The 27,229-nt window shown below is 48.0% G+C and overlaps 1 protein-coding gene across 1 annotated transcript; it reads right to left on the reverse strand.

The window, feature by feature from the left end:
* Positions 1-1,704: 1,704 nt before the first annotated feature.
* Positions 1,705-27,229, reverse strand: GOT1 (glutamic-oxaloacetic transaminase 1). The gene is made up of 9 exons (XM_058671345.1): positions 26,921-27,229; positions 16,839-17,020; positions 9,479-9,602; positions 8,952-9,064; positions 8,569-8,673; positions 6,182-6,332; positions 5,932-6,097; positions 5,080-5,222; positions 1,705-2,486 (listed from the first exon to the last, which is right to left on the reverse strand). Exons 1-9 carry the CDS (start codon positions 27,036-27,038, stop codon positions 2,347-2,349), a joined length of 1,242 nt encoding a protein of 413 aa, XP_058527328.1. The 5' UTR covers positions 27,039-27,229; the 3' UTR covers positions 1,705-2,346.

The raw sequence follows: 27,229 nt of genomic DNA on the forward strand, positions 1-27,229 counted from the left end.
TGGACATTTGGCACAGCAGTTTTCACCTGGAATAGCCACATTCCATACTGGAACCCCTGGGGCCAAATCGGGGCTCCGCTTCCAGTCACCTTCTGATAGGGTGTACCCAGGGAGGCAGCAGATGATGGCTCAAGCCCTTGGCTTCCGTCTCGCCCAGCCCCAGCTGCTGTGGGCACCAGGGAAGTGAACCAGTGGATAAGTCTCTACATATTTGTCTCTCTGCCTCCCAAATTTTTTTTTAAGCTTAACTCCTATTGACAATAGGGCTTTAAAAAAAAAATTCTGGGTCCAGGGTGGTAGCCTAGTGGCTAAAGTTCTCACCTTGAACGCACCAGGATGCCATATGGGCGCCAGTTCTAATCCCAGTGGTCCCACTTCCTGTCCAGCTCCCTGCTTGTGGCCTGGGAAAGCAGTCAAGGACAGCCCAAATCCTTGGGACCCTGCACCCATGTGGGAGACCCGGAACAAATTCCTGGCTCCTGGCTTCGGATCAGCTCAGTTCTGGCTGTTGCGGTCCCTTGGGGAGTGAATCATCGGATGGAAGATCTTCCTCTGTCTCTCCTTTCTGTATATCTGACTTTATATTAAAAAAATTTTTTTTGAAAATGCTAAATTTCTAGCAAGCTAGCACTCTGGTACTGTTTCTGAACTATTCCCAAGAGTCTGTGCACTCCAAAAGAGAAGAAAAACAAAAAATGGAATTCTTCCCAAGAAGAAATATTAAATACCAAAGAAGAAAGCTTTACTGTGCTTTGGAGGGCCATGGCCCATCTTCACGTGGTTGATTTGCTTTGTTTGCCCCCAAGAGGCATTTGCCTGATAGAGGCAGGGTCATGGCCAGAGAGGATGGTTTTCACAACTCAAAGAGTTCCAGAAAGGTATAGATCCCGTTTACACAAGAATGAACTTCAAATATTTCAAAACCTCTAGTAGTAATCCTCTTGTTTTAAGAAAGACTCGCTCCCCGCCACCCAGACCCCCCAGAAAGTTCTCTAAAACCACCATTTGCAGAGTTCAAGAATCTGGAAACTGAGCTATGTTTAACTGCTCCCATTGTCCCAGTGGCCTAGGAGGTCCTCCAGCTGTAGGGGCTGGCGTTCTAGAATCACCCTGAGTGACCAGCCCTCCTGCAAGTCTACAAGTGCAGTTTCTTAGTGATATCACAAGAGAGCTGGCCTCTGCCCAGCCTGCACACAACGAGGATATAAGGTTTGTTGTGGTGCATTTACTAGAGGAAGTCAGTTTTATTTTGAGAACACATTTTACTATTTGCTTTGGCCACTAGTAAATCCCTCCAAAGCCTTCATGTTTTAAGCTACAGGTTATACATCATGAAAAGGAAAAAGAAAAAATGCAATGATGGGCCTGGTTCAGTAGTCTAGTGACTAAAGTTCTTGCCTTACACACCCAGGATCCCACTGGGCACCGGGATATGAACCCGGCTGCACCGCTTCCCTCCCAGCTGCCTGCTTGTGGCCTGGGAAAGCAATCGAGAATGGCCCAACACCCTGCACCCATGTGGGAAACCCAGAAAACCCACCTGGCTCCAGATTGGCTCAGCTCCTGCCATTATGGCTAAATGGGGAGTGAATCAGCAAATGGAAGATCTTTGTCTTTCCTTCACTCTGCAAATCTGACTTTCTAATAAAAATAAATCTTGGGAAAGGAGAAAAAAAAGAGCAATGACATGGATCTTGATCATGATTTTATTAGGTAATCTTTTTAGTGAAATAGATTACAACAGAATGGACTAGAAAACGCCAGGATGCACTACACATAGCAAGGGTCAGCACTGTTTCAGGAAACCTTTGTTCGATGTCAGATGTGTGTCACGATGCAAACCTTATCTCTGAGCACACTCACCCTGAGACTAAGAGCCGGGATCAGGGACACGACCATGCAGAAGGAGCAGGGATACGGCACGCAGCGGGCGGAGACGAATGTCAATGTCACAGCCAGCACTCTTGAGCACACTCGCCTCCTTCCAGCAACCTCATCTTCGGGACTGGGCTTGGTGCAGAGCCGAGCAACACGCAGAAGCACATGAACATCACCATGGGCCTCACTCCTGCTGCTAGCGAGGGGCACAGGATTCTCCCGTTCACCGTCAAAGCATGGCTTTATTCTTAAATAAAAGGCTTCCTTGGCCCTGGCCTCCCGAAGGCTCCAGCCCCAAGTCCCCAGGGTTCTCCCAAGGCTGTTCTCTTCCCTGGACCAGTTTAAACAGTAGCCGCCCTTTTCAGTTCTCGAGTCATCTTGAATCCACCGTACGTACGACTGGGTTGGTGCAGGTGGGGAGCACACGTGATGGAGACCCATGGTGGTGGTGGATTGGCTGGTGTTTCTTTACTGGATTTTGGTAACTGCTTCATGGATGGAGGTGGCCACATAATCTAGGTTTTTGGTGGTTAGGCCACACATGTTGATCCGCCCACTGGGAAGCAGGTAGATGTGCTTTTCTTTGATCAGATAGTCAACTTGCTTGGCTGTGGGAGACAGAAGAATGTGTTAGGGTAGTGTGGAGGTGTCACGATCATATGTTGACAGCTTCTCTTAACACAGGAAAAGCAAAACAAAAGGGCCTTTTTTGTTCAACCTGCCAATCGAAACACTAAATTTTTAAAATCAGTAAATTTTGGAAAGTATCTTCGGCTAACTTTCTAATCCTCAGCAAGCTCAGCATGACTACCTCCAGTGGGAACCTCAGCCTGGCACTACCTTTCCACCAAACCTTGCACATCCTGTCACCTACCAACATCCAGCAGGCCTAGAACAGCCTGTTAACAGTGACAAAGTGCTCCTCCCCTCTCCCCCTGACTTGCTTATTTATCTCTGAGCACGTGGCAGCCACTCCTCTTGGACACTTCATTTTACAGTACATGGAACAGGTCCCTGCTATGACACATGCTGTGTGAATAAGGCAACAGCTGAAAATCGACGAAGATCTCTAACCTGGCACCATCAGAAGTCGGGTCATTTCCCGTTCTCCCTGCCAGCTGCAGGAGGCTTTCTGCACTTGTGCAAGTGCCCCAGGTGTGAAACAGGAAAGCACAGCCTTAATTTTCTTTATACTATATTCACTAGAGTGATTTTGCTTTATTGGCAATCCATGATATAATTCTTGCTGATCTTAGCCTAAAGGACGAGCAACCTTAAAGCATCAGCAGTCTGACAGCACAGGATAACAACCAAATCATCACAATACAAGGAGCAAATGCCACCTGTGCCAGGTACCGCTCTAAGTACTTTATTTCTGACGCAGTTAATCTTGGCAATAACCTTATCATCCCCATGTTACAGAGCTGACAGAAATCAAACAGCTTTGCTGATCACACAGCAGGTGAATGGCAGGCGGTGTGACTCTCATGCCACAATTCTAAGCTCCCTCTCTATGGCAGTGAAAACCTGGACCCTGGACTCCGTGCTACCCACGTGGCTGGCCAAACAAAAACAAAGGCAGCCAGCCCACTTTGGAAGTCACCTTGAGCAGCTTGCATTGTGAATGACGGTCGCTGCAGAGACAAAGCCCAGCCCCTCAGCCTACAGGGCCACAGGCCAGCCCTGCTCTGGATGTGCTGGTGGTGGCCCGAGCTCCCACGCTGGCTTGCTTTTTGTTCAAGCACAAATGCAATTTCCCCACTTTCTGGGAGGAGGGATGTGCTGCGGTTTGAGAAGCTAATAAAAGCAGTGGACTTCTTCCCTAGAAAGAGTTCCATCGCTTGACTCTAACTCCGGGGACTCAGACTCTCCTGGGGACATGGCAAGTTCCACGCTGGTGAAGGTCAGGTCATCGGGGAGGTGCCGGGACACGAGCACTGCACAGAGAATGGGCTCCCGGCACAGTTCCTCCCAGCATTCTCTGAGTTCTCCCACTAACACGCTGGGAGGGGAAGGGGAAAAATGTGGGGTCAACAAGGTGATCTGGCAAATTAAACCACTACCTGCAACACCAGCATCCCATATGAGCTGGCTCAAATCCCTCCTGATGCATTTCCAATCCAGCTCCCTGATATTGTGCCTGGGAAAGCAGCGGAAGATGGCCGAAGAACTGGGGACCCTGCCACCCATGTGGGAGATCCAGATGGAGCTCCAGGCTCCTGGCTCTGACCTGGCTCAGCCCTGGCTATTGCAGTCACTTAGGGAGTGAACCAATAGATTGAAGATCTTTCTGTTTTTCCTTCTCTCTGTAACTCTGACTTTCCAATAAAAATAAATAAATCTTTTAAAAAAATGCTAAATGATGTCAAGTGGTAAAAAAATATAAGTTGTATGTAGTGACCACAGCCTTGGCCTCATCGGTTTTCAGTTTAAAAACAACGCTGCCCAGTGGAGAGCAGAGATGCTTGCTGGGGAGACATCCTTACCTTGTGGTCTTTCAGAACTCACCACTAAGGACCATGTCCGCTACACTGGCTACTTTTTTTTTTTTTTAAAGATTTATTCATTTTATTACAGCCAGATATACACAGGAGGAGAGACAGAGAGGAAGAACTTCCGTCCGATGATTCACTCCCCAAGTGAGCCGCAACAGGCCGGTGCGCGCCGATCCGAAGCCGGGAACCTGGAACCTCTTCCGGGTCTCCCACACGGGTGCAGGGTCCCAATGCATTGGGCCGTCCTCAACTGCTTTCCCAGGCCACAAGCAGGGAGCTGGATGGGAAGTGGAGCTGCTGGAATTAGAACTGGCGCCCATATGGGATCCCGGGGCTTTCAAGGCGAGGACTTTAGCCGCTAGGCCACGCCGCCGGGCCCATACACTGGCTACTTTTACAATTGTTTCAGGATGACTCAAATGAACCTGTTCTCCACTCCAGCCGTGAGAACACCCCTTTACTGTCTTGGGTGGCTGTCTTGAAAGCACTTCCTAAAATGGAAGTATATAGGTTATGGGGTCCACGTGGCAGAGCACACAGGGTCTTTCTGAGATGGAGTCATGGGACACTGGGACACATTAAGGACACCTAACTGGTCCTGGTCCTATGCAATGGCTGCTGTAAGGAACAGCGACAGCTGACAAAGGCAAGCTCGACTTGCAACGGGGGCAGAGGAGCGAGTGCTCACGCAGTCAGGGCCACTTACGGTTCAGCCCAGTGAAGCTGAACATGCCGATCTGATCCGTGATGTGATTCCAGGTCCCAGGGGTCTTCAGGGCCTCTAGTCGTGCCCTGAGTTCCGATCTCATGGTCAGAATCCGGTCAGCCATGGTCTTCACATTACCCGTCCTGACGCGTGGACAAGCAGCATAGCCAAGCCACACAGGAGAGACAGGACACAGAATCATGACAGTTTCAAAAGTGCAGTTTAAGCCACAAGATGAAAACGGGCTCACAGCCTGCCAGACCGTGAGCGGAGTGGGCTTCTGGCTTAGCAGTGAAGCCGCAGGTCAGGACACCCACTGCCTGCCCAGGAGTGCCGGGGTTCCATGCCCACTCCGCTCCCACTTACTGCCGACATGAACCTTGGGGGGGGGCAGCAGCCACAGTGCGTGGACTTGGGTCTTTGCTGTCTACACGGGGGGCCATAGCTTACATTCCTGACTCATGATGACTTTACCCTCCAGAGTGACCCAGAGGATGGAAATACTCTCTCTCACATAGACCTCTTCTCCTCCCCACCAATTACCTCTCAGATAAGCAAAAATCTAAAAACTAAAAATTCTTACTAACATGAAAATAAAATTTAAAATGAAAAGCAGAGACATAATGAAACGGACGCTCACCATTCAGCAGCCCCAGCCCTTCCCCTTGTGATTCTTACCATTCCTTTTTTTTTTTTTTTAAAAGATTTACTCTATTTTTATTACAAAGTCAGATATACTGAGAGGAGGAGAGATAGAGAGGAAGTGGAGCTGCCGGGATTAGAACCAGCGGCCATATGGGATCAAGGCGAGGACCTTAGCCACTAGGCCATGCTGCCGAGCCCGATTCTTACCATTCCTTAAAGAGCTCGGGGTCAGAGAGGGTGCAGGCCACAATGCGAGCGCCCTGGGCTGGAGGGTTGGACCACGTGATCCGCACAATCTTCTCCATCTGGGACAGGACCCGGAGGATGCAGTCGGGCTCCTGCGCGACCACCGTCAGGTTTCCCACTCGCTCATCTAGAGAGGGAATAGAGGCGTCATCCTTGTGTGCTGAGGCGGGGGCAGCAGGGGAGGCAGGGTGCCACTCGGGCGAGCACTCACTGTAGAGCCCGAAGTTCTTGGAGAAGGACTGGGCACAGAAGAGCTCGAAGCCTTCAGACACAAAATAGCGAACAGCCCAGGCGTCTTTCTCCAGGTCTCCAGATGCGAAGCCCTGATAGGCTGAGTCAAAGAAGGGGAACAGAAACCGGCGCTGCGAGCAAGGACAGTGAGTCAGGGCGGGCAGTCCTTCCGAGCGCATTCAGACACTGGCCTCTGGCCCCAGCTGCTGCCGGAAGCAACACCTAACCCGGGCAGCCAACCTCCATTTACACGTGTCACTGTTTAGCAGAATCCCAAGCAACAAGCAGGAGAATTTCAGTAAACCTGGCCTTTTTTCTTCTTTAAACAATTATTTATTTTCACCTACTTGAAACGCAGAATGAGGAAAAAGAGAGAAAGAAAGAGACTTCACATAGACTGGTTCATTCCCCAGATGCAATAACCAGGACTGCACCAAGCTGAAGCCAGCAGCCAGAACTCCTGGTCACACGGGTGACCAGGGCCAAACACTCCAGCCACCATCTGCTGCTTCCCAGGATGTGTCAGCAGGAAGCTGGATCAGAACTGGAATAGCCAGGGACAGAACCAGCCCTCCAATATGGATGTAGTTATCCCAAGTGGTGGGATTTGGCTGCACCACACCTGCCCCGAGTACACTTGACTTTTTTTCAAATGTTTGTTTGTTTTCACCTACTTTAAAGACATAACAGAGAGCGCGTGAAATAAAAACCTTCTATCCCTTGGTTTAATCTGCAAATGGCTACAACAGCCAGGGCTGGACCAGGCTGACGCCAGAAGCCAAGGACTCCATTCGGGTCTCCCACGTGAGTGACAGGGCCCCACGCACTTGAGTCACACACAACCTGTTGCCTCCTATGATGTATTCGTGGGGAGCTGGATCACAGGCAGGAAGAGCCAAGACACCAACTGGCGCTTCAGCATGAATCGCAAATGCCTAAGCAGCAGTTTAACTCACTGAGCCACAACACCTACCCCTAATCTTAAAGGAGATTTTCCAAGATAGCCTAGAATGTCACCATGCAGCTCTGCCAACAGGGCTGAGGATGGAGGTCCTGAGCTTCTTCTCCACGAAGCCTTAGTGTGGGAAGTTAGTTACGTGAGCCCTGGATCCCCCGAGCTTCATCTTAACTTTAGGGAAAGCAGAGGAGCTTCTGTTCTCATCACTTTTATCTCCACAAAGAGCCTCCATACCAAACCTGCTCCTATGGTTGAGTGGATGCTGCATCCCTCTCCCCCTCTCTAGGCCCGAGACTGGCTGGACCTCATCTTCTACCTCTGCACTTCATCTCCCACATCCAACCACACCCCAGTCCCACTGATCCTGTTCCTTGAAAACTCCAGAATCCATTTGCACCTCACTTTCCCCATTGCCACCTGCTTGGTCAGGTCACCAGGAGCTTCTACTTGGACAGTGCAGTCGCCTCCCAAAGGCTCTCCCTTCCATTACTCAGTACAGAGCCAGTGATCATAGGACCACGTACGATAGCTCACATTGCCCTTATAGCAGAGATTTCAGAGGCTTGCGGCTGCTCACAGACCACAGGCCAAGGCCTCACATGCGCACTCTTCCAGCTCCCTCCTCACTCCGGGCCACACAGAAACCACTGTCCCTTCCTCAAGGAGCCATGATCTATCCTGAGGCTTTGACCATGCACCTTCCTCCCGAAGGACTGTTTATTCTCTGCCAGCGCTCACCTGTCGATGTTTTCTTCACTCCTTCCTACACACTGCCTCAAGTCTGGATTACAGAACCCTATCAACATGGCTGCCTCCCAGAATGGCAACTGCTTAGTACTCACTGGTCATCCCACAGAGGCTCCCTGTGCTTGGAGGGCAGGGACTGTGGCTCTGCTCTGTTCATCATTGCATCCCACGGCATCCAGCACATGGCAGCTCACCAAGCATTCTAGAAACACATTACTGAAGCATATACCTGCTTGCAACTCAAGATTCAAATATAGGATATCCCAAAGAAATCATGAAAATAAAGTTTAGTTAAATAATTGTTCATAAGATTAAGAAATTGTAAATATGCCTAGATACCCTACAGTTGGTTTACCTAATTTCTAACAGCATGGCTGTGAAAGGGATGCAACAGAGCTGTGAAGAATATTTAGTGATGTGCATGAAGCAGTTCAAGTAAAAAACCAAGGCATGTTACATAAAAGTGTTAACAAAAATGATCCCATTTTTGTCTCTCTCTCTCTCTCTTTCACACACACAGTTCAACAATCTATGTACCCAAACACTCATAGTGTCTGCCTCGGGATAACACGATTAGTCACTGTATATTTTCTTCTTTGGGCAGCAGGCAGTGCTCGGGAGCAGGGGACCACCGTGCTAGGAGATGCTCAGAGAGGAGTTACCTTCATCACAGCAGCGATCTGCTTCCACTGCTCCGGAGTGGGGTCGGTCCCGGTTGGGTTGTGGGCACAGGCATGGAGGACAAAGATGGAGAACTCAGGGGCATTCTGGGAAGAAGAAAGCTGCGTCAGCTCTGAAAGCAGCAGTGCCATGAGGAGGCAGGGTCAGTCGTACATGCTCTGGCCCCCAAGGGGCAAGGGGCACCTGTGTTCTTGGCTCTTTTCCACGTTCCTCTGGTGGTCTCCCTCTTACATACTAGCTCAGAAACTATCACCTTGTCAGGGAAAATATCTCACTTTCTCTTGCTAATCAGTTAAGCCAAAGACCTTCCTCACTGTTCCTGACCCCTTGGGGTTCTTTCAACTTTGTCTTCTGTATCACCCACCTCCAGATCACTCAGGAAACCCTGAAGGTCAAGTCCTCTCTTCTCTGCATCCCAGTAGCGATAGGATCGAATGTCCTTAAAACCAGCAGCAGAAAATACACCATTATGATTCTCTGCAAGCAAAGGGGTGAAATGTTAAACGCTCTGACAGACATAAGCAGGAGGCCTAAGTGGAAAGGACCTACATGAACTTCTGGAGCCCTCACAGGCTCAATGTCCACGGGGATCACTGATGCCAGGAGTTAAAATAAAGAACTACTGTAAAGCACGAGCAAGTTCAACCCACCACATTAACGCATGCTACTATGGTGGTACTTCTTGTAATCTGCATTTCACGTCACCTCTAGGGAGTTTCAACATAGACTAAAACACAAGTCTACCAGGAGTCTCAGGAAAAACCACCCCTGATCTGAGTCAGCACTGCTTCACGTCCATCACCCACGGCTGCAGCAATTCCCCAAGGGCAGCTGTGCTACACCCTCTGTGTAACCAGTGAGGATCATGAGGACAGGTAACAGCACACTCACCCCAGGTAGGTGAGGACACGTAGACTGGTGTATCCTTGTTGTTCGTGCCATTGTACCATCGTGCCAAGAACTCAGCTCCAATTCGTAGGGCACCCGTGCCACCCAAAGACTGCACGCCTCCGACCTGAAATACAAGCAGCAGGGTCAGCAGGTTGCTAAAGGGGAGCAGGTCGGATGATATCAGCAAACGAAGGTTGCAAGGTCATCGTGAGCACCGGGTTAGTGCCTGCTCGGTATAAAGTCCTGTGATGGTGGAATCTCACTGAAACCTCACATGAGCACACGGGGAAGGCGCGACTGCTGGCCTGTGTTTATAGATGAGCAAACTGATGCTTACAAAGGTGAACCACCTTGCTCAAACTTACCACCCCCTGAACAGGAGGCCAGGTCTCCAACCCAGGAGTTCTAACCTGAGGTGGAGCTCCACTTCTAACCACGGAGAGGAAGGACCAACTCCACCACAGCAGGTCATGTATGCCCTGCAAGGCAAACCCACCATTTTCAGTTCCCATCCCTCCAGCAGAAGCCTAGAAATCTGGGTCTCTGGCTTGCCTCAACAGCAACCTGCGGCATTCCTTCCCATCTCTAGGACTTGGATTTCATAAGCCTTAGAAACACGTCCTAGCGAAACAAAGGTGATAGGCCAGTACCGCCACCCTTTCACCTTACAGTGACCTGCTAGGGGCCTTGTATCTCACCATTCACAAAATTCTTTCTCACCGGATGCCCACACATGGGGCAAGTTCTATATCCCCATCTCCCTACGAGAAAAGGGATACAGGAAGGTGGCAAGACAAAACAACCCGAGGTTAGGAAGCAGCGGAGCTAGGCACAAAGACCACTCTACGTCTAGTCTGTAGGCCTTGCTTATGTTACCACACCAATCCGAGTCCGTCCCTTCAAAACTGTCACTAGGGTTCAGCATAAGCCTTTCAGGAGAGAAACGTCATCAACTGCATGTTGGCCAATACAAGCCTGTCCAGCGAAGGAGAATAAAAGGAGGTCACACCAGTGTCCCAGCTGTGGCCACTCCGGGGACAAGGTGACAGCATAATGCTCAAAAGAGACTTTGATCCAATGTGAGAGTTGTCTTCTAAAAACAAGAACAATGTGTTCATACATCATTTGTAAAATGTTTTAAGAGACTATTTAGATGACTACGTTGGGATGAAAATTAATCCAGTCTGGCAGCGGGAAGGGGATGGGGAGTGTGAGGGGAGTGACACACAGGATTAGCTACATCAGAACACAGGTGACTGGGGAAGCGAGGTGACAGCATACACAGATTTACTCATGCTGCATGCTCAACTTTCAAACAGATATTTAAAAAGTTTCATGCATCACTTTACACGTCAGACACCCTAGCGATTCTGGAAATGCTAATACTTTCCATTCAGAGGAGCAAGGTTTCCCTGGAACACAGTTTTAGGTTACCATGGAAACATGACAGACATGCATGGAAATATGTGAAAACATTCTCAGGAATAATTTCCTGTGCTCAACTACTAACTCCACCCTCGATCTCCCAACAACCCACATTACAAGAAGTCAGGAAACCAGGAGACTAGATTAGGAGAAAAACACCTACTTTACTGACGTGAATTAATTTTTAACAATGATGATGAGGATAACACTTAAAATAAATTCTGAAGAGGTCAATACAGGTAAACAAGTATATACATATATTCTCATAGAACTGTATAATAGAAACTACCATACCAGGAAATAAAGATACACTGTAGTATGCATCTCTAATCCTGAATAAAAGAAGCACGCCTAATAGAACTGTTAAATACATTTTTATTTTCATCAGAAAGGCAGATCAGATTTATGGAGAAGGAAAGACAGAAAGATCTTCCATCCACAGGTTTACTCCCCAGATGGATGCAATGGCTGGAGCTGAGCCAATACAAACGCAAGAACCAAGAGCCTTTGCTGGGTCTCCCACGTGGGAGCAGGGAGCTGGATGGGAAGTGGAGCACCTATGAGATGCTGGAGCTAGCAGGCAGAGGAGTGAGAAGTTGAGCTATCGTGCCAGCCCTTACCTTGACAATTTGATACTAAATTTTCCACCACTGTCTATAACTACAACGTCAAGATACATTTAAACAGCAGAATGTGAAACATGTAACAATTACTAGACTATAAAAATATAATCTACAAAACTGTACTATAGAAAATAATGATTAAAAAAGCAAAAAAAAAAAAAAAAACCCTGAACCCTAGGTGGCTTCAGTGCAACTGAAGTTGCTCTAAACTGCAACCAGTAACACAAACAAGTCTTAGGTGACTCCCTCACACAGCCAAGTGGGTCATTCTATGAACCGATTTTTGGTAAACTGACCTGGAGCGCAGGTATTAAGGAAGATCATGAACTCAAAGGAAATAAGCACAGACTTCTCAAGGAGCTGGACCTCTGGCCAAGCAGGAGTGCCCAAGGCAGGAGAAAGAATTGGTGCAGTACTAGACAAGGCAGGCTTGGTACCTTCAGTATCCACTATACAATCAGGTTAGGTGCTGGCCTCCAAAACCTTTGCCTGAGATCACAATTTGCTGACATTATGGGGAATAGGAGAGCTGGCTGGGAGCTGTGGGGACACAGCCATGCTGCATTCATCTCCACGCCCCCAGCAAACCTGAGTACCAGCACATGGTACTGCACACACATGTGCTGATCCAGATGAAGAAAGCAGGCAGTGTCAAAAGACCTGATCCACAGCTCAAGCCACAAGGCTCCCGGAGGTAACAGTCAGGAAGACTGGGGTGTCATACAGCTCGGTCCTCCCACCTACAAGGGCGCAGAATGCTGTGTGGATCCTTTTCTGTTAACAGGAAACAGTGGGGAGTTCAGAAGCTAGGTCTCTTCAAACTAGGAAAAGAACCTGGCAAGATTAACCTGGAGAAGCAAAAGGAAGACACTGTTGGCTTTTTGTTCATTCATTCTTTCATGTCTCATCACCTTCATTCTGGCTCAGGTGACACTTTTGTTTTTACCATGGCCATCCTGGTTAAAACTGTATCCACGGGGTGGCATCATGGTGTAGTAGGCTAAGCCTTTGCCTGTGGTGCCATCATCCCGCATGGACACTGGTTTGAGTCTGATCCAGCTCCCTGCTTGTGGTCTGGGAAAGCAGTGAAGGATAGCTCAAGGCTTTAAACCCCTGCACCATGTGGGAGACCCAAAGGTGGCTCCTGGCTCCTGGCTTGGGACTGGTTCAGCTCCAGACATTGCAACCATTTGGGGTGTGAACCAAAGGACAGAAAACCTCTCCCTCTGTCTTTGTCTCTCCTTCTCTCTGTAACTCTTTCAAAAACAAAAGCAAAAAAAAGTTAAACAAATCTTTTAAAAAATACAGTCTTAAAAAAACCCTGGGGCCCGGCGGCTTGGCCTAGCGGCTAAAGTCCTCGCCTTGAAAGCCCCGGGATCCCATATGGGCACCGGTTCTAATTCCAGCAGCTCCACTTCCCATCCAGCTCCCTGCTTGTGGCCTGGGAAAGCAGTTGAGGACGGCCCAATGCATTGGGACCCTGCACCCGCGTGGGAGACCCGGAAGAGGTTCCCGGCTTCGGATCGGCGCACACCGGCCTGTTGCGGCTCACTTGGGGAGTGAATCATCGGACGGAAGATCTTCCTCTCTGTCTCTCCTCCTTTCTGTATATCTGGCTGTAATAAAATGAATAAATCTTTAAAAAAAAAAAAAAAAAAACCCTGCATCCACCCTCATTTCCACCCCTGGCACTCCTATCAAGGCTCCACTGCTCTGTCGTCACAACATGTATCATCTTTAATATGCTATATCTTTTTCTTATTATGTTTGGTCTGTTCTTTTATACAAAGCTGAAAGCAAGGGCAAAGGTTCTGTTTTGGGCCCCGCCATGCTCCAGCACCTGGCACAGATCTGGTAGCGAGCACCTGTGAGCTGAATGACTAAGCTTAAACTTTATCTGTGGACCTTAGAGCGCCAAGCTAGGAGCTCAGTCCTGAATATGTGCAAAGCAAATGGGTAAACTATTGTCCCTGGACTGAAAGAAGTTATAGTGGGAGCGAATGACTTATAAAACTGTGCTTTAAGGTAAGCAGGGAACTATTATCTCAGGCTGGGAACAAAGTCCTCTGGTAACTCAAAGGACACTAACTCTGCCTGAGAAAGCCAAAGATACAGTAGGGTGGTGACCTTTAATCAGGTCTTGAAGGACGTGAAAAAAGGGCCTGGAAGGTTGGAGACATGAGGGAGGAGCCAGGTGAAGGTTCCAGGTCATGACAGGGGCCTAGGGTTTAGAAGACAGCCAAACTCTTGACTCCTAGAGGGATAAGGAAGAATAAGAAACTGAAATAACAAGATGAAGACTGTCTACTAAATCCACTACATTCCAAGCTCCAAGTCCAGATTTTAGGGGCTGGCACTGTGGTACAGCAAGTTAAGCCACCATCTGTTATGCCAGATCCCGCATGGGTGCCAGTTTGAGTGCCCACTGCTTTATTTCCAATCAAGCTCCCCACTAACTTACATAGGAAAACAGAAGAAAATGGCCCACATATTTGGGCCTCTGTCTCCACAGAGGAGACTTGGATGGAGTTCCAGCCTCTTAGCTGCAGGCTGGCTCAGCCCTGACCATTGATTGCAGCCATCTGGGGAGCGAACCAACAGGGGGGAGATTTCTACCCATCTTTTCTCTCTCTGGAACTCTGACTTTCAAGTAAATACATAAACTTTTAAAAACTGAAATCTAGATGTTACCCTGCAGGTAATAAACTAGTATTGAGGGATGTAGGGGATGGGACATGTGACATTATTGGCTTTTGTTCTAAGATAATTTCCACTGCAGTGTACTGAATGTACTAGAATGGGGAAGAGAGTAGAGGCAGGAAGACCCATTAGGATGCTGCTTCAAGAATCCAGATGAGATTGTGGAGAACAGAGCTAAGGAAGACCGTAGCCTGGGGATGGAGGGCACAACCAGGGAAAAGAGGAAACTCCCAGAACTTAGAACCAGCTGGGACCTCAAGTGGTAAGAGATACTAAGCGAGTATAGTGAATCAGTCCAAAAACGTGTCTTCAAACAGGAGTGCTGTGAAACTGCTGTTTAAGCTTGTTCTGTGATCATAAGTACAACACTGAGTAAACTAGATTGAGGAAGCAGGCAGTGTTCCCGGGTCAAGGCCACAAGCTACGGTCCCAGGTCTTTGCAGTGACCAAACTGAGGCTCACTGGGCAGAGGAGCAAGCACCTGCCCAGCACCGTACATAGCTGCTAAGAGCCAGTCTTCTAGGAAGGAGCTCCCAAACAACACCAAAGTTCCAATCAATCTTCCTACAGCAGCTAAGATAGGCCCCCGAGCAGTCAAAGTTCCCAGCTTTCAAATTTCAGTAGGAAATTCCCATCCCTCTGTGGAAACTTTGAATTTTTGGAGCAACTTCCCAAAGCAACATAATCTCTACATTCATTATCTCTACCCTGCTCTGCAGGCAAGCCTCAATCTCTCATAACAACCCAGTCAAAACCTTAACTAAGTTAACTCCTTGCCTAATCACTGGTCTGAGCTCCAACACCTTCACCCAGAGTGTCCCTGCTTCGTGAGGCATGTTTAAGAACACACACACGTGCGACCTTCATTTCATCCTGCTTCAGTTTACCAGGGCATCTGGGCAGTGTGATACACCAAAGGAAAAACCTGCTGTAAAGAGCAGGTGGGGAGCAGGCTGGCTGACTCCGTGAGGTGGTCCTGTTGATACCTGAACCGGAGCCCGGGACAAGCTGGCTTGAATTGCACAATACCTAACTGGACTATTGCAAAAACGCCAGCTTTTCCCATTCCCCGCCATTCCAGCCAGGCCTGTCTCCTGCAAACAACACTGGTACTGGGCAAGTCCTCTGCTCAGACCTGCACCTGGCTCTGTCAGGTGGGCTCTCAACCACCAACCTCCGGCCCTGGACTCCTGTCCCCCAAGGTGAACGCCCCTCTGTGTTCAGAACTGTGGCTCTCGACCACAGCTGCACGTCACGGGGCGGGGGGGAATGTGAAAGTATACGGCCAAGGTAAGTGTGTGTCATAGCAGTTAAAATACACACATCCCCGATCACAGTCCCTGAGTTCAGGTCTGGATTCCAGCTTCCTGCTCACGTGCACCCCAGAGGGCAGCAAATGAAGGCCCAAGTAGCTGGGCTCCTGACAGCCATGTGGGAGGGAGGGCCAGGTGGAGTTCTCAGCTTCAGGATGACCAAGCACCTACTGTGGTGGGAATCTGGGAAGTGAACCAGAAGATGGGAAGGGAGATCCTTCTGCCTGCCTCTGTCTCTGTATTTCTGCCTTTCAATTTTTTGAATGAATGAATGAATGAAAAATAAATAAATAAATAAGCAAGCCCATGGGAAACAAGAAATAAAGCAGGACAACATACATGAAAGACAGAGGAGAAGGGCACCACCCTCTCAGCCTTTGACCTCACACTGGTCTGCCATGGAGTCCAGTCATCAGAATGGTTTTCAAACCTCTCCAGCTGACAGAAACATACACCGGCATCAAGGGGCAGCATCCGGCCTCACCCACACTGTTTCCAAGGCTCCGAAGACCTGCCCACGGCCTTCATAGGTCTCCCTCTCCTCTGAGCTGCTACAGCTCTGAGGACCTCTCCCGCATCACTTCCTCACACACACAACCTAGCTCACGGTGCTGCATCCAAATGGGTTCTTCTTTCACACGTCTCCAGTCATGCACAGAACACGTGCCAGGAGCTAAACAGGAGATGCTAGGGTGAAGGCTAGAATATTAAAAGAATACCAGAACTGGCAGAGACTTCAGGCAGCATCTGAACCAGTGGTTCTTGAACTTCTGGGAGGCCACAAACACCCTTGGAAAATCTGATAAAGTTATGATCCTTCTCCCAGAAATCAATATATACAAAATTCTGCGTGGACTTTCAGAGGGTTCAGAGGGCCGTGAGATGTTCCTTACAGGCCCATAAATCACAGACTAGTGATTTTATAAGAGATGTTGAGGCTGGCAGGTAAATGACCTTCCTACAGTCAAAAGTAGAGGTGGGGTCAGGTCTGGAACTCGGTCTGTTATTATTTCATCAAATTCCCTGAACTTGGCATCTCCAGTGACTGCTTTAAATCCGGCAGCTGCAACCAGATCACACGCTTGGAGAACCTTAATGATTAAAGAGGCTGTGCTTTGGACACGGCCACAGTACCTGGGCTCCCAGGTTCCTGATCCCACAGTCTACTTGGACGACTTACCTGTCAATAGCTCACTAGATCTCACAGTACAAACTAAAAACAAGCAGGATTTTGAATTTTCAACTCCTCTTGGCTCTGAAAGTTTTTAAAGCGGCAACAGAGCTTTATGCCACACTCACCCGCTTCTCCTTGAGAGCTGGACTGTTGTCCCCAAGGGCCAGGCGGGAAGCTAAGGTCCGGAACTCAGCCAGGCCCAGGATGGGCAGGTACTCGTGGTTGAAGCTGCTGTCGTTGGCGATCTTCTGCTCCACCTTCCTCACTACTGGCAGAACCCAGGGCTGGCAGTCATCCGTGCGATAAGCTGCAACACAGCACAGAGTCACACAGTGGGGTGCCCAGCTCCGCCCAAGCAAGAGGCGGGAACTGCCAACAGAGAGAATTCCAACACTTCCCACTCTGGCACAGCAGTGGGGGTGGGGATTTGGCCTGGTGGTTAAGACCTTGCTTGGGACAGCTGCTGCCTACACTGGAGTCCTGGTTCAACTCCTTGCTCTGGATCCCAGCTCCAGATTCCTACTGAGGCACACGCTGGGAGGCAGGAGGGGATGGCTCCAGCAAAGGTGGGTCCCTGCCACCCACTCGGGAGAGCTAGACTGAATTCCTGGCTTTAGCCTGCCCCAGGCCTGGTTGTCACAGGCAAGTGGGAAGTAAACCAGAAGGTAGAAGTTCTCTCTCTGCCTCTCAAATAGACAAACATAATTCAGTTATAATGAAGGAGATTAAAGTTCATTTACTTGCTGAGACTCTGCTGTGGGCCAAGCACTGAGATAGATGCCAGGCAAATAGGACAGACATGGTTCTTACGGGAACTTTTGGCTCTAAAATCTGTTTACCAGAAATAAAACCACACCAGCACAAAACTTGACCATGTAAGAGAGTGCATATAAAAGTAATCTGTATCGGGGCACACTTAAATAGCAGACTGATGGAATTATAACTCCTTAGGAAGGACTATGCTACTGTAATAATGAGGGAAAAATCAGTTGGTGGGGGTGGGAAATCCCAGACTCTACAGAATTGTATAATAAAATTCAGAATTAAAAATAAAAATTAAAGCCCTCAGCGTGATAGCCTAGCTGCTAAAGTCCTTGCCTTGCACACTTTTAAAAAAAAACATAAGAGATTTAAAAATTGGGGCCCAGGGTGGTAGCCTAGTGGCTAAAGTCCTCGCCTTGAATGCCCCGGGATCCCATATGGGCGCTGGTTCTAATAATCCCGGCAGCTCCACTTCCCATCCAACTCCCTGCTTGTGGCCTGGGAAAGCAGTCGAGGACGGCCCAATGCCTTGGGACCCTGCACCCGCGTGGGAGACACAGATGAGGCTCCTGGCTCCTGGCTTCGGATTGGCTCAATTCTAGCCCTTGTGATCACTTGGTGAATGAATCAGTGCATCAATGGATGGAAGATCTCTCTTTTTGTCTCTCCTCCTCTCTGTATATCTGACTTTGCAATAAAAATAATAAAATAAATCTTTAAATTTTTTTTTAAATTTAATCTGCAAACTACAAAAAGTCTTTAAAATGCCAGCTTGGGGTCATGCGGCAGAAGCTAAGACCATGTTTGGGACACCTGCATCTTGTACCAAAGTGCCTGGGTTCAAGTCCTGGCTTCTCCACTCTGATCCAGATCCTGTTAGTGCACACCCTGGGAGGCAGCAATGACGACAGCTCCAGTCCTCGGCTCCCGACCAGTCAGGTGAGAGACCAAAATGATGATCATTGCTCCTGGCTACAGCCTGGCCCAGCCCTGGCTGTTGCTGGAGAATGAACCAGTAAATATCTTTATCTCTCTGCCTAACACAAACAAAAACAAAAGACCAGGTCAGTGTTACTGCTGCATTGACGTCTCTACTGCCACAGGCCCAGGAATTTTCTTTCTGTATCTCCCTAAGGTTTCCAGAAAAGTCTGGGTTCTACTTCCCAGGAAGCTGGCACATTCAAACCTAAGCATAGGGCAAAAGAGGGGTGGCAGGAAGCCAACTTTCTCCTCATGCCCTGAGAACAGAACTGGGACAAGCAGCAAGCAGACACACCCGATGGGAGTGTTCGACAACTTATTTCGCCATCACCCATGGACCCACTTCAACACAGCCTCGCCCAGTCTCTTGACATCAGGCAGTGTTCACTTGGCTGTCCATCCTACTCACTCTGCCTCATGTTCTCAATGATTGAAATTTACCTGTCTCACAAAGTTTAACGCACCTTACAATAAAGTTCCAAGCTGTTGTTCTTCTACACTGAAAGTAGCTGAAGGCTGTGCCGAGCTATCCCGGCACCGATTTTCTCCCCCTGGGCTCTGACAGGATTACAGCGCTTCATGGGCAGCTGCCTTGGCTTTGCGTCCTGGCCGGTAATCCCTCTAAGCAAAATTCTCAGCAGAGGTCACCAGCATTCTGCTTGAATATCTAGGTCTCCCAGCAATCCTATACTTAAGCAAGTGGTTTTAAGATGAAAACAAAGTATTATAGTCATTCTGATTGTTTGATCTTGTTGATTTCTGCCCAGAATTAATCCCTGACTTAAAAAAAAAAAAATCACTTCCCACGGATCACACTGTAATCAGAATTTTCAACATCCTGCTTTCCACTTCAACATTAATAGCTCATCATCAACAGTTTTTCTAACAAGTGACATGTTCTACATGCCCCAGCATCATCATTATCCCCACATGCCTGGTTCCTAAATCCTCTCTCCTTAAGAAATAAGCATTCTTAGTTTCTATTGTATCCTTCTAGAATTTTCCTGTGTGCAAGTTCGTGTCTGAGCTGCTCCACTTCCCACCCAACTCCCTGCTTGTGTCCTGGAAAGGCAGTGGAGGACAGCCCAAAGCCTTGGAACCCTGTGTCCATGTGGGAAACCTGGAAGAAGCTCCTCCCTCCTGGCTTCAGATCAGTGCAGCTCTGGCCAGATGAAAGATCTTTTTTTCTCTATCTCTCTTTCTCTGTAGATTTGACTTTCCAATAAAAATAAATAAATGTAAAAACAAAAAAAAGGTATACAACAAATATGGCTTCATATATTTAAATTTCCTGGCTCTCTTCATATGATATTTAAATTTATTGGCTCTCCCTTAACAGTTAAGTCTACACTCCAGGAATGTGTCAACTACAAATGTGAGAAACATACCGAGCCAGTAACAAACACAGGGAGAGAGCTCCAGACAGACACAGGTACCAGCCAGCCAAGTCTCTGGGCAGCAGAATCTAACCCACAGGGCAGTCACAGCACACAAACCGTTGCCCATGCAGCAGATTCACAAAGTCTACTGTACCAGACAGGTCTGGTGTCCTTACACACCAAAATAACAACTTCCAAGTGAGAGCTGCCAATGAAGCAGCTCGTCCTGTGATCACAATGCCACCATTGTCAGGACATCCTTGGAACTACTTCCGGAATCGTTTTCAGAGGGAATTCTCACTATTATCAATATTCCCAGTAGTGCCGCCAAATCTTCATTCTTTGCCAGTCAACCGAATTTTTAGAAAAGGTACTTGTATTGTCCATACGGAATCCCAGCGCATGCAAGGTGAGGATTTAGTCATGCTCAACTCTGGCCATTGTAGTCATGTGGGGAGTAAATCAGCAGATGGAAGATCCTTCTGTGTCTCCTCCTTTCTGTAAATCTGACTTTCCAATAAAAACAAATAAATAAAAAAAAAAAAAAGGAAGGAAGGAAAGTAAGTAAGAAAGAAGTACTTGCATCATTGCCACCAAAGAGCACTGGAATACTCAGGTAGAACAGTGTTTGTAAAGACAGGGACTCCGGGGTGAATTCTATTTGCCTCAAAGGCCAATCCAAAAGAGGGTTTCAAGAAATCTTTGTAGAAGAGTAGTAGGTTTAGATTACACAGAAAGGATACTATTTAGGGACTGACGTTGTGGCACAGTAGGTCAAGTCACTGCCCGGGATGCCAGCATCCTATACAGTCCAAGCTCTTCCACTTTGTATCCAGCTCTCTGCTAACATCCCTGGGAAAAGTATATGATGGTCTAAGTTGTCTGGGTCCCTGCCTCCCACGTGTGAGACCCGGATGGGGTTCCAGGTTCCTGGCTTCAGCCTGGAGCAGCCCGGAAGTGAACCACAGGATAGAAGATCAACTGACTGATCAATTGATTGGTCTATCTGTGCATCTGCCCCCTCTTTTTTCAAATAAGTAAATAAATGACTATAACCACAACAAACAGAAAAAAGTATTGAAAAAGGATACTATTAAAGTATACAAAATGTGGATGCTCAAAGAAAGCCTGTTATTTTACATGTCACGTCTGGGTTTGGATATTATATGTATTAAGCAATTATGCCATGCATTTACATTTATGATAAAGTCATTCATGAATAATAAACAAGCAAAATTAACGAAAGAGAAAGCGGCAGTAGTACTGCAGTTCTTACCACTGCTGTAGACACAGTTAAACTAGATAATCCTGTGTCACTACCTGTGACAGCAGAGAAACTGTCCAATCTTCCTGCCTTGTTGAGCAGTGCCTCCAGGCTGTCCTGGAGCCCCAAAGCCCAACCCAGCTGCAGATTCCTCTTGGTAACTGCAGCAGTGGAGCAAGCATCACCCACACCCACCCTTCAGGATCTCCCAGGAAATTTTACTGCTGCTTGTGCAGTCATGAGTTTCTCACTCACTTAATCCACCTTGAGCCAGGTGCTGGCTGCGAGTAAAGCAGGGAAGTGCTGTGTGCCCTGGGGAAGCCTCCTGCTTGGAGGGGCAGATTTCACCAGGCAAATGGAGTGTGAATGGAGTGTGAATGACTGAACAGTTTCAAAGGCAGGAAGGGAAAGAAGCCCGGGCCAGCCCCAGAGTTGCACAAGGTCCTCCAGGAGGCTTCAGAAGAGCTGTATTTTCCTGGCTCTCAATGGGGTGCACTGAGGAAGCAGAGGGAATGTCTCCAAGATCCTTGGAGCGTCTTCTAAGGAACTCCACTGCAGTGGGAACCACCGTGAGCACCGAAGTGAGAGACTGACAGGGACCGCTGCACATTAATGGGATCATTTGAAAGAAACTGTGAAAAGTAAACCGAAGAGGACAAGAGGTAAAGTCCGCGCAGTGTGGCACAATCCAGAAGGGAAATAACAGGGTCTGAATGAAGGCACTGGCAGTGGAAATGCACAAAATGAAAGACATTTGAAACAGATGGGATCCAATAACCAGATCAGTTGATTTGGGACTGGGGAATGGGCTGCTGCCGACTCCAGTCTGTCCTTTGCCTGGATGAGGAGTAGATGGTGGAGAGCAGGGCACTCTACCAAGAGACAGAACACTAGGAAGAAAAAAAAAATCAGGGGAAGGTGGGCCTAAAGAGCTCTGCTGGGAATATGGTCAAAGTGAGGTGGCGATGGGCTGTGTCCAAGAGGCACCTGGCTCTCAGAGACATCCAGGATGGACAGAAAAATTTCCTAATGACAGACAACAATGGTAACTGAAGCCCTAGGAGAAGCAGGATTTACTAAACACTTTGTACATCTATGAAGAATGTGTGAGTCTTTATTCTCATGTAATTGTTCTAACAGTACACCAAACATACTGGGGTGGCTGTGCTAGGGATCTGCAAGTGAGGCCAGAAAAGGTCAATCATTTGCCCAACATCACAAGGACAGTAAGACAAGGAGACTGCCACAGAAGCTCAAGGGCCCATGTGCTTTTCTAAAGAGCAAAAATGCAAGAAAAATTGGGAAGCAGGCCAGACCCAGGGGTATTATGTCAGGGTCTTGTCCTAGCAAGATCCCCAGCTCCAAGTGTCCCTGCCCTCCCCCCTGGGGACAAGGCCTTCTAGAGCAGTCACACAGGTCACAGGCAGGCCTGAAGGAAAGAAAGGACACAGAGAATTAAATAAAACACTCTCATCCTCTTGCTAACATTTCCACTTCCCTCCCCCATCCCCACCTAAGATCTGTGAAGCTCTGTCCCTGAGTTCCTTCTCCCACTAAGATCCAGGGGAGAGGACCAGGAAGTATTCAGGAGCAAGGGGCGTAGGAGTGGGTATTTAGGCACCTGACGCTGCTTTGGGATGCCTGCACCTCACATCAGAGTGCCCGTGGGTTCACTCTGTCCCCCGACCCCCCAGCGTCCTGCTAGTGTGCATCCTGGAAGACAGCAGGTGAGGGCTCAAAAACAGCTGCGTCCCTGCTTTCTAAGTGGGAGACCGGGAGACCGGATCCGGTTCCCTGTTCCCAGCTCTGACTTGGTCAGTCCCTGCCATTATGGGTACCTGCAGAATGAAGCAACAGATGGAAGCATCCCCTCTCTTTCTCTCTCTCTCTCCTAAACTAAAAAAAAAGAGTAAAAGATTTTTTAGTGTGAAAATATTTTTAAAAATACCTGATAATACATCCTTAACAACATTTTATTTGTGCTAGAAAATCACATTGAAAATACCAACAAATATTGAAGTACAGAAGTACAGATAGGTTATCTGGACCAAAAGAAAGGCAAGTTTACATGAAAAATTAACAGCCAGAGTCCAGCCCCAGCCAAGTTCGGAACTGGGCTGCATGAATTGACGTAGAGAAAATAAACGGACCACTACAATTTCAGGATCATAATGGACCATGCAAGAAGAAGCCTTCACAAACTCTGGCACAAACTTTTCACTCCTGGTCAAGCAAGCATTCCTAAGGCTAGTTCTGCCAATTGTTTCACCCTGAGGCAGGATATCAGCTGTCCTAATCCTATGGTCAGGAAGTTCTCAATAGATGGTACATATCAATCCCACTACAATCCTCATTCTAACAACTTAGTCTTGAATCCATTAAGGGAGGAAATGCATCACAGAAGGAGGGAACTAAAGATCAAGGATGGTCAATGGGGCAACAGAGACAGCATGAATAGCAAAAGGCCCTTTTGCAAGATACTATCAGCAACATCAACCTCCAAGCTCACACGGATAGTAAAAACCAACTCCTGCAGTGGCAAACAATGCTTAAACAGATTACAGAATTCTCAGCGGGGTAGTCCGGTGTGCATGCAAAGGGAGGTGAAACTGCTTTTCAGGTGGTTGTAGAGACATCCGCCAGGCCCTGCCATGCAGTGGGAAATTCCTTGCAACCTTGCCTGCAATGGAACAGTTCTCTTCACACCTTCCTGTCTTCCACAACCACTGCTTGGAACCCAGCAACAAACTGAAATCTTGGAAGAAATTTCTTGCTATAACCTGATCTATCCATGTCTCCTCTGCCCTTAAAACTACTTCAGTCTGAAATTTTTCAGAATCACTAAAATGATCAGCTCAAAAACTGCTGTGCCTCACAGTGGGAAACGTGATACTCTACTCCACTTAATTGCATGGAACATGAAGCCAACACAGCAAGGAAAACTCTCTGGAAGCAGGAACTAACCAATGAGATCATAGTTGCCGTTTATTCTAAAAAAAAAAAAAGTCACTGGAATCTGAGCTGACCTAACCTCTATTAGGTTTTATCGTAACATTGTCCTTACAGCTAGCAATGCATGACTGTTCCTTCGTTGCAATAATACGTTGTGCTACGTGTAAGTAAAGCTAAGATTACAAAAGCTGCAAGGGCATCTCTTACCCTACTCTACTCTGTCGAAATCCTTATCCAAGGTTCTTCCATCTACAAAAAGATGGATCACAGGGATGTTCAAAAGTAACACTTACATGTTACACATTCCATTCACATCACATTTCACATTTTTAACCCTCAAGTCAACTGATAAGGCAAGTAAAATTATTACCCTCGGATGAGCTTTTCTAGGCAATAAGGTGTGGGACTTCTTGCCTGGTAGATGCACGCAATGAAAGAATCTCAACTGAATTTGATCTGTGGTAATGCAACAAGGTGGAGGAATACACTATGGTGGTGGGGGGAGAATCACAGGGCCTACAAAACCATGACACATAATGCAATGTAATAAAAAAAAAAATGTAATACAGCAACAAGGTGGAGCAATCCACCATGGGGGGGGGGTACAGGGAGGGGTTGGGGCATCCTCAGAGCCTATGAAACTGTCACATAATGAAATGTAATTAAAAAAAAATTATTACCCTACATTATAGTCATGGAATGTGCTAGAAAAGCTTGGAGGAGACTTTCAGTAGTCAGATCTCGGCAGAATTTTAGACAGAGGCCATTCAGTTGCTCACTATCAGGACTGAGTCCCCAGGATGTCACATAATCCTCCCAAGGTCACACTGCTGGACCCTAGTGCTAGGCCTGCACCCAGGTCTTGTGGCTCCTTCTAAAACAGCTCATTGGCTGCCTCCAAACCACCTGAAGTATCCAAAATAGAGGACTGAGCAGAGACCCTGGGGCTGGAAAGACCTGGCCAGGATTCCCAAACTAACGTCTAGTGGTCATAAGACTTGGGACAAACTGCTAACTCCCTAAGCCTCAGCTTTCTTAGCTCTGAGTAAGAGTAACCAACAAGCAACCTTCCATATATTGTGTGCAATACATGACATCACAAGCAGAACTCATTTGCTCGCAGTAACAAGTAGTGAGAAGAAGGTGAAGCTTTGGGCTTCTGGTAAACATTTCCACAGGCACTGCCTGGGCTAAAAGCTGAGCCAATCATTTCTGGCCTGGAATAGCAGGATGCTTTTTCTCGGCACGAGCAATTTCTTTCCAAACCAAAAACATAAATGATTCCACGGTATAGTTCTAGAGCTAAAATTTTTTATTCAACTTCTTCTGAGATTCACTCAAAAAAAAAAAAAAAAAAAAAAAAGCCAAAACAATAATAGCAAATAATTAACACTTACATAACTCCTAGTTAAGTGTCAGATCTTATTCTAAGCACCTTCAATGGACTTAAGAAGAAAATCTGTAAGGCAGTTCAAAGGGAGTAGAACCAATAAAATCTGAGGTTCAGGCTGGCATTAATACTAGTTTTTTCATAGGTTTTGGCCATAACTCAACTTCTGGAGGTTCTATATTAGATTTAAATTAAAAGCTTGAATAGTACCCTTTCTAACTCAAAGCAGTCTCTCACTATTTCTCTTACTCTGGTACCTAAGAGAAGCTTTCCCTTCGTGGGCAGAGAGCTATGCAGTACTGAACTAACTTTTCAATGCTTTATTATGAAGATTTTTGAAACATTTGCAGAAGTTGAAAGAATAATACAGTGTATGCACAGGTATCCAGCACCCAGCTCCAACAGATTCCCCTTTCCTAGTAGTTTTTTTTTATTTTCCTTACTCTCTCCTGCATCCACCTTAATGGAGACATTTCAATAGCACTTTGTGCAGACACATTCTCTATGGGAACTTGCTTCATGTCACTGCTGCTACAAAAAGAATTCCACTTCTTCATTCCCAAATCCCTCATCCCTTCCTGCTAGGTCTGTTCCCCAACACATAACATCATGATGCTCACTTTTCTCTCTCTGCGTGGTCTTAGCACGTGGCACAACGAAAATCAAGAAAACGTCTCTTTCTGGGGCTTCCAACAGCCCAGGAATAGGAATAGAAATGATGCCTTCATCAGAGAAGATCACGGTTAAAAGGAATTTCAGAGGCCCTCCAGGACAATTCTTGGCAGTTGAGGAAACTGCCGCCCATACTCAGCTGTCCAAGGCCCAAGACAGGGCGAGCTAAGAATACAGTCCTCGCTTTCCGACTCCATCTCCATCCTTCCCTCCCACAGCGGCCGGAGCCAGCTACAACACGCAGCAGGAGCCACGGTCGGAGGCACCTGGGGTCGGAGGCACCTGGGGCGCTACCGCAGTACAGACAGCAGTAGCTGTTTAAATCTGCGAGGACAAAACGAAGCCTCCACCTCCCCCCACAAGATTTAACAAGGCTCCTGATGGTCACCCGTTGGCCAAATATTTACCGGCCCAGGCGAGAGCTGCCCCCTAAGGCTCCCAGTTCTTTCATCTAGCTCCCCCGGCGGCCAGGACCCCAAGCCCATCAGGCGTCATCTTTTCTCTCCTCTCCTTACAAACCCTGGCCATCTAGTTTCTTAGGAGGATGGAGGAAGAGGAACCCAGGGTGGAGCATCAGAAAGACGGAGCTCCTTGTGTACCAGCTGCTGCATTCGTTCCATGTGACCTTGGGCACATCGCCCCTTCCCAGCGCCTCCACAGCCCCATCTGCAAAACTGGTTAGGCTGGGATTAGTCCTCGTGGACCCCGCTCGTCCCCAGGGTCCTCCTTCTGGCCTGCGCCCCCACGACCCACACGGGGGTCGCTCCACGCCCAGCGGCTCACGCTCCCCGGGAACCGCATCCTTACCTCCCACTCCCAGGTTGACCTTGCGGGGGTCTGGATCCTCCCGGAAGTCAGCGGTGAGCTTAAAGACAAGCACCGGCTGGGCCTGCGGAACCTCGGCAAAGACGGACGGAGGCGCCATGACGAGAGAGCAGGACGCTGCACAGAACCTTCCCCGGTTCCTGGAGCTGCTCAATCTGGTCTGGGCGCGACTCGAGGAGACTCTCACCTTCACCTAGCCGGCGGGGGCGGGCCCGCGGCCTCCAATGGTCGAGCCGCGTCCGGAGCTTGGCAACGCGGCCAACCAATAGTGAGCTTCTGACACACACAGGC

This window comes from Ochotona princeps, chromosome 13 (genome assembly GCF_030435755.1).
Source record: "Ochotona princeps isolate mOchPri1 chromosome 13, mOchPri1.hap1, whole genome shotgun sequence".
NCBI classification, from domain to species: domain Eukaryota; kingdom Metazoa; phylum Chordata; class Mammalia; order Lagomorpha; family Ochotonidae; genus Ochotona; species Ochotona princeps.